The sequence below is a fragment of the Mustela putorius genome, unplaced genomic scaffold (assembly GCF_011764305.1).
Source record: "Mustela putorius furo isolate JIRA1106 unplaced genomic scaffold, ASM1176430v1.1 tig00000145_pilon_pilon_pilon, whole genome shotgun sequence".
NCBI lineage: Eukaryota > Metazoa > Chordata > Mammalia > Carnivora > Mustelidae > Mustela > Mustela putorius.
This window is the reverse complement of record NW_025421294.1, coordinates 800,604-808,396: the sequence shown is the minus strand read 5'-3', so window position 1 is coordinate 808,396 and position 7,793 is coordinate 800,604. Positions and strand designations below refer to the sequence as shown.

Sequence of the window (7,793 nt, the reverse complement as noted above, 5' to 3'; positions counted from 1 at the left end):
AGTTCATGAACTTCCGCTATCAGTCAGAATGCTTTGGTAGGCCCGAATATGGACGTCATGAGGTAAATCTGAGCTAAAAGTAGCTCAGATTCATTAAAATGGCTGGTTATTTATGAAAATGAGTCAGTTTCCCCAAATATCAGTTTGGCTGATTCTCATCACTATTCTATCCTTCTGAAAGTAAAACCGGACAACCGGTGGTTTGACTCTGGGGTGATAGTCTTTAACTCTCCTATGGAAAAAGGAAAGAGGATTAAGTCTATAGGATCCAGATGCACATTAACATGTATCTGGGAGGTTTTTAAAACACGGTGGTGCCCAAGCTCTGTCCCGGCCCAGTGAAGCCAGACTCTGGGGTGTGGAAGGCCTGGCCCTGAGTATTAGGCTTACTAGGTGATGCAAGTTATACAGCTAGGCTGAAGGACCACTGCCTTAGAAGGCTAGTTCTGTGACTATTCAAAAAGTTGACACCTTCTAGCCAGAACAAGTCAGGAAGTCATCTCACTAGACAAGCTGCCAGGGAAGTTTTGGGTTCATCTGAATCTTGACCTTGTCAGCTTTATAATTTAGACTGGGAGTTCTGGCAGCCCTACGCCCCTTCCCCCAGTCTGTTAGGTCTCGACTGGCTAGAGAAAACCATCTTTCTGAACCTTTTTTTTTTTTAAAGATTTTATTTATTTACTTGACAGAGATCAGAAGTAGGCAGAGAGGCAGGCAGAGAGAAAGGGGGGAAGCAGGCTCCCTGCCGAGCAGAGAGCCCGATGCAGGACTCGATCCCAGGACCCTGAGATCATGACCCAGCTGAAGGCAGAGGCTTTAACCCACTGAGCCACCCAGGTGCCCCTCTGAACCTCCTTCTTGTCAAAGTTTGGTAGCCAGCTTTGCTGAGGGAGAGAGGTCTCACTTTTCAGAGTACTGTGCGAGGACAGAATGCAGTGTTTCATCAGTTTATGAACAAGACTGAGTTCTGGGGGCGCTGGAGATCCTAGGATGTTAAAATCTGAAATATTTACTGAGTCAGTCGATGGGGTATGATCTTCAGTTGTGACCAGAGCTTCTGTCACATGAGATCCTCAGGTGGATTACTACCACTGCTTCACTGTGGTTTCCCAAATGCAGAGGCCTCTTTTTGACTTTCAAAATGGGTTTCTTAGATCACATTTCCAATTAGGATGCACATTAGCAACTCTTAGGAGGAGGGATTACTCTCTAGTTCCATCTTTTGGGAGGGCCTGAGAAGTCTTCTTCCTTTCTAATGGGCTGTCCACAAAGGAAAACCATCCCATCCTTTGCTTTTCCTGTTGAGATGATAGACAACCATGTTATGCTTTCTTCAGCTGCCCTTTACGAGAGAAAGAAACACCCAATCCAAATGCCCCCTCTGCATATCCAGCAGGACTTTCTTGGGGATGAGTAGGAAGAGAGTACCGGACCAGTGGGTTTCTTCGCCTTTCTGTGACCCAGGCTTTTCTCTTTGCTTATTTACTAAAGGACCAGGGACCACCAAGCCTTCCAAGCCTTCAGCTGTGCCTCCAGGCCCCCCTGTGTATTTGGACCTGTGCTACATTCCCAATCACAGCAATAGTAAGAATGTGGATGTCGAATTTTTCAAGAGAGTGAGGTCATCCTACTATGTGGTGAGTGGGAATGACCCTGCTGCCGAGGAGCCCAGCCGGGCTGTCCTGGATGCCTTGTTGGAAGGGAAAGCCCAATGGGGCAGCAACATGCAGGTAAGAGCCCCAGGACAGTGTCTGCATGGCACATGGAGCTGTGTTCAGAGGTGGAGGGAAGGAATTCTGTTTAAAGAGGCCCCACTGTGATTGTGGATCGCACGAGGTGCCCTGTGGGTCTCTCACACATGAAACCTCCGGAGGACAAAGTGGATTTCACACATGGAAGATAGTCTAGAATATTATTCTTGGCACCTAATGGTGCCAACCATAGTCTAGGAAGAGAGCTACTTTATCATCCTAATCATAATTCACTTGTCTACAAAACAGGCCCAAGATTACTTTATCTTCCCCCTGATACACCAAGAATATTTGTGTATGAATCAAAATGGTATTTCCATGTGAGAGCTACTAAAATTGTCTTTACTCCTTTGTGTTTCACAAATAGACCAAAGCTAGGAATGTGGCCATTTGGAAAATCACCTGTCCAGGTGAAATCCCCCAGAAGGAGCACTACAGAAAATGGTCCCCAACAAGACCCTTCCAGCTCACAAACATCATAACTGGCTATGAGCCACCTCTCTTATTTTGGCTGTGATCTTTGCTTATCTCAGTTTTACCAGTGGTTTTGCAGAGTCATTTAATAAACTATGTTTGCATAATATTAAATAGAATTATTTGCTAGTTAATCATATTAAATTTCATGAGAAACACCCAGTGGTCTCCTAATGAATATTAGATGGAATTTTTACCATTCAAACCAGTGCCCACCCAGCCAGCCAGCCAGCCAGCCACTCACTCTACCATCCCAGCCACACACACAAAGATAACAAATCTTTGTTCCCAGGATGAAATATTAGTTACACACAATTAAGCGGCAGTGATAACTTAAGTTCCTTGAGTTAAATACGCAGTATCTTTCATGCAAAATTGCCCAGGTGTGTGAAAGGAAATACAAGCAATCCCACCTTACCTGAAGCCCTTCTTCTATTAACACTAAATATTTGAAAACCCAATGATGAATATAGATGGACTAATTGACTGGTCCTTGAGCCGCTTTTGGTTCCAGTCTTCAACTCTCTCAGGAAAACTTAATTTTTTGCAGCTTCATTTTGATTCCTGGAAAATGTAAGTTGAAAAGTCCTTTGTATTTCTTGAGGAAAAAACAGAAAATTTTCCTTTCTTTCCCCTTCTTTCAATGGTCTGATTCGTACCTTATTATTGTTCTATTTTTTTGGTCTGATTTCTAGCTCTGCCCTTAACCAGCTATTTTCTGTCTCCCTGCAGGTAACCCTGATCCCTACTCACGACTCAGAAGTGATGAGGGAATGGTACCAAGAGACCCATGAGAAACAACAAGACCTCAACATCATGGTTTTAGCAAGCAGCAGCACAGTGGTTATGCAAGATGAATCCTTCCCTGCATGCAAGATTGAACTGTAAAAACCAAGGCCAGCCACACCACAGGATTTGAACTTTGTTTCCAGAAATTCTTCAATTTGAAACCACCTTTTCTAAAAAAGTCAATTCATCTAAATAGGTCACTGAACTGTTACCTGCCAAATGCTATACTGTGTCACGGTGATGCAAGTCACTAATATTTCTTAGTTTTTGCTGATTGCTAAGGGAAGTAACAGTATTCCCACAGTAGGGTTCAAGTTACTGCAAAATTACCTACCCCAGTTCATCTCTGCTGAACATTTGGAAACCATGCACTAGCAAACCCAACTGACTTCTGCTAGGTAGAGGCATTTGTCTTAGAAAGAGAGAGAGAGAGAGAGAAAGAGAGAGAGAGTGCGCGCGCACAATGAGAGAGAACACAGGAGAGAGAGAATGAGAAAGGAAAAGAATGCAAGAGAAGGAGAGGTAATGGTAGAGTGTGCTGGTGAGATACCCAGAGAGAAAGAGACAGAGCAAGGTGGGGTAAGGAGGAGAAAATAACCAGCACTTAGGGCTGCATTTTTGCAGGCAGTCTGTATTCTATAGTCTACATAGGCAAAGTTCTCAACTTGTGTCAGTCTGAGTCATCAAAAAGGGTCTTCATTTTCTGAAACAAGTTAGCTGGAAGGAAACCAAAAGAACAAAACTTGTTATGAGGGCATGTGAGATTTTCACGCCTTAATTAAGCTCCTTCAGTTTGAAGGCTGCACACTGACATGATGTAGTGAGCGCAGACTGGATGCGCAAGTGGTTTGAGCCCCATTCCGAACTCTCAGACTCTTCCGACACACGAGTAGATCGATCTAAGGCATGCTCCCAGCATTTGTCCACCCAGTTAGTCCACTCGGAGTCACTTCACCTGCATGCGGAAACACCCAAGTCCACCCCAATTAACAAGCAAATACCAAAGCGGTTGGGAGTACACACGGTAGACAATTTGCCTTAGAAAGTGACTTGAATGTACAAAGATACTTGATGCACTTATTTTTTAATGTGAGACCGCAAGTTTATAAAACATCCATGTAGGATTATAGATACTCCAGTTAAAGGAGCAAGTGTGTGCGCGTGTGGGGGTCCTAGAAGCTGATCTGATGGGTGCAGCGGTTTGAGGCTGAGTCATGTGTGTTGAATACCACCTCAGTGCACCTGTGGCCCCTCAGCCAAACAAGTTGAGCCTTTCATAGCTTCTTTAACTACTGCAAGTTCCAAGATTGAAATGGCTTCTAAGATCAGGACTGGGAACACAGTGAATCTTAATGGTGGAAGAGGTTCTCGGCAAGTGTACAGTATTTACCTTCCTTTGTCTTACATTGGCTTTTTTTTTTTTTAAATTTCCATTACTTTCTGCATAATTATGGGATCAAGTGTACAGAAGTTTTTTTTTTTTCCTAGATATGTGAGAACTTTTCATAGATGAAATTTTTAACAAATGTTTTCATTTACAGGAAAATGCAAAGAAAATTTCAAGTGACAGTCTTTTTTTTTGAAGTTTTTCATAAGACAAAATAATGTTTCTTGAAGTTCTGGTGAGGTTGAAGTCTGATAGTGCAGTAATAGTATTTATTAAAACCCATAACTACCAGGAATAGTGATACCTCCCACCCCTTGATTCCCCTAACATAAAAATCTGAGTACGTGTTATTTGAGAGTGGGGGAGAATGGCACGGTAGGCTACTTTTCCAGGCCTTTGCAAGTATATCACTCTGTGGTATTCTACATCCTTCTTTCAAGACCTTTAATCATGAGGTAAAAGAGTCAAGACAAGTTCAAAGAACCCTGGCAAAAATTTGCTTTGGGATTTTCTTTTCTGGAAAAAAAAGTAGAAGAAATAATTCACTGAAAGCAAACGAATTCTCGTCTCCAACGATTCATCACATAGAGTTCAGAGATTATTTCCATCATTGTCGTGATTGAACTATGATGAACCTGGAAGCCAGATCATGATTTAAACTGATGTCAAGTTTCAAGTTGCGGATCGATGCACCCAGTGTTCAGATGTGGCAAACTTCTCAGTGACAACTGTGCTGTGCTCTGTCATGTTGTGTTTCCTGCAGACTCTTAAGATCTACAGAGTAGTGAACAATGACCTCATTTTATTTTCTATGTTAGTTATTTATTTCAAAATTAACATTTTAGTTGATTTTTGTCTGATAAGTGTATGTTTTGCACTGCTAACTACTATGAGGGTTTAAACAATGCTTCTTCAGGTCCCTTCACAGAGGACCTATGCAGTCTACTTTAATGCTGTGAATTACATTTTTCAAATGTTTTAATTTTTTTAAAAAAAATTAATATTCTATTTTTTTTAGGCTTCTCTAGAAATGCAACTTTTATTTATTACCCCATTTCTTTAGAGTCCTTAAGAACGACACATTGATAAAGGGTACAAAAAATTCACACAAAACGGAAACTCGTTGTGACAAAATGGATTTTACGGAGTATAAACTTACCTACTTCATACTTATTTTATGAGACAACCTAAGATACTCATGGTGATTTACTGATTAGTTGAGTTGGTTAGGTCCACGTAATACATGGGAAGAGAAACTGATTTCCAGCCTTCTTGCCAAATCCAGACCTCTGCTTGATTTTTCTTTGACAGAAGATGGAATTATTTTCCAGTTTTCCAAATTGTTTATTTAACATGTGCATTATTTTGCTTTTTAAAAAAAAACACAAACGTTTTAGAGAATTATAGCCAATCTTCAATTGTAACCATTCTATCCTACTCCTTTATTTTTCTTCTTTTTTGTTATGGGATTTAATGGTAAAAATATACAAAAGCTGTCACTGATCAGCTGGCTCTTTTTCCTATGAAACCAACTATACCTTTTTCCATCCATTGTTCTCAGTGATGACCACAGAGCTTGAGTATACCAGGAAAGTCAGCATTGCAGGTTGCTCCTGTCCTTCCAGACACCTTTCCTACCTGTGTGACTAACCTAATTTTGCTAGTTCCATAAATACACAATTAGTTTAGTAACAGCCATCACAATGTACCATGTACATTCATGGTGAGGGCTAAAGATTGACACAGACTTCTAGGAGCTTTATTCATACTGATTACTTAATCCAATTGTACAGATTGAATATTTGAGTGAAAGGAATTGACACTCTGTTTAAATGATGAGACTCCATCGAGAGGGCACTCATGATCATGAACTTTTGGTAGTATTCTTAAGCAAAATTCTACAGAGACTAAATGTTAGAGATGATCCTCCACTTTCAATTTTAACCAATTCTATCCCCTTTCTCAAAACCCAACCCCCATGCATGCTTTCTCAGTCTTGTGGTGGGACTGGATACAATGACTGACCCCCCCCCCCCACGCCATTTTCCATGGAGTTCAAAAAAAATTTTTTTTTTTAAACCTTACATATCCTAGTGAATGGTTTCCCCAGTGTATATGAATGTTTTAAGTGTCTCCAATAGCTTATGCAGTTTAGGAGCTTTTCAATACTCATTTAATAAGATTCAGTCATTTGCTAATGAAAATTCTACCACCTTCCATTTTCTATTACCAAATTTCAGCTCTCAGGAGCTGCTCTACAATTCTGAAATTGCTTTTCTTGCCTCTCTTTAGTCACCTGTCACAGGAGGTTCTTGCTCGGTAATGATATTGTGAGTTAGATTAATAACTTTTTTTTTTATTTTGTGCTTCAGATTTAGAAGAAAAGATTTGTTTCCATTTGAAAGGAACTGTAAGCTTTTATCTTCTAACCAACTGAACAACACACCAAAAGCAGCCTAGGGATGAGCATTTCTTTGAAAGCAATTAGGTTATTCACCTGGTATTTAAACTATTGACTATTAAAAAAAAATCTGACTCTATTCATTTAAAAGGCAGCATCAAAAACTGAAAAGGAAGGAAAAAAAATAAATAGCTTCTCTGCACTCGTTTGGAGCTCCCCAAACAGGAGCCATCATGATGAGGCATCAAGACCGGGCTGCCCCTTTGAGAACACTGTGCAGCCGTCCTGAGTCGTGCGTACCTGCGCTGCATGCAGCCTTCTCTTTCCGGCCCTGGAAGGAAGCGGTCTTGAGCCCGGCGGAGAAGCACCTCCACTCCTCTCTCTTGTTCTGAATGGTGTTTGTGTCAGTCTGCAGCTGTGTATGGTATTATGTCTTATAATCCTGCATCACTTCTATCCTATCCAGTCATATCTAATGTAGAAAATTAGTTTTCAGTGAAAGTAATATGTAGTGCTTTTATGATATTTGTGTGCAATATCCCCTCTTCCATTGAGGATATTTGATGTAAAAGAAAAAAAAAAACTCAGTTCCACAATAAAATACAAAAGTGGCAAAAGTTCACGTGTGTGCTGTGCTGTTTGTCTTGTGTGCCGGGTTGGGCTCATCGGGAGCTGGGACTTGCCACCCACAGTGGGGGAACACATTCACTCATGAGGGCTGACTGTGTTTTTTTCAGTGGCTCCCTGGCTTTTGGCAAACTGCAAAGAGGGTGTTGTACTATTTGGGTAACTGCTACATCGTTATCTTTACTAACCCACCCTGGGAGCTCGGGTCTAAGGACAGAAACTGGGAGGTGAAGGAAACAGATCATTATCATTGCTTAAAAACAACAAGTAGACCAATGTAGATGCAGGAGGATACTGGGAGGGTTTCTTATAGAAAGCAAAAACAGGTTTTAATCCTAGCTGTGCCACAGACAGTTGGCTGGCT

The 7,793-nt window shown here is 41.2% G+C and overlaps 1 protein-coding gene across 2 annotated transcripts in view; it reads left to right on the top strand.

The window, feature by feature from the left end:
- The window catches only part of MAP1B (microtubule associated protein 1B), a 95,225-nt gene extending 87,803 nt beyond the window's left edge, over positions 1-7,422 (top strand). For both annotated transcript variants that reach the window (XM_004764483.3, XM_004764484.3), the window contains 2 exons: positions 1,492-1,730; positions 2,958-7,422. In XM_004764483.3, coding sequence (XP_004764540.1) covers positions 1,492-1,730; positions 2,958-3,113 — 395 coding nt within the window. In that variant the 3' untranslated portion in view covers positions 3,114-7,422. The remainder of the gene's footprint in view (positions 1-1,491; positions 1,731-2,957) is intronic.
- The last annotated feature ends 371 nt before the right edge of the window (positions 7,423-7,793 follow it).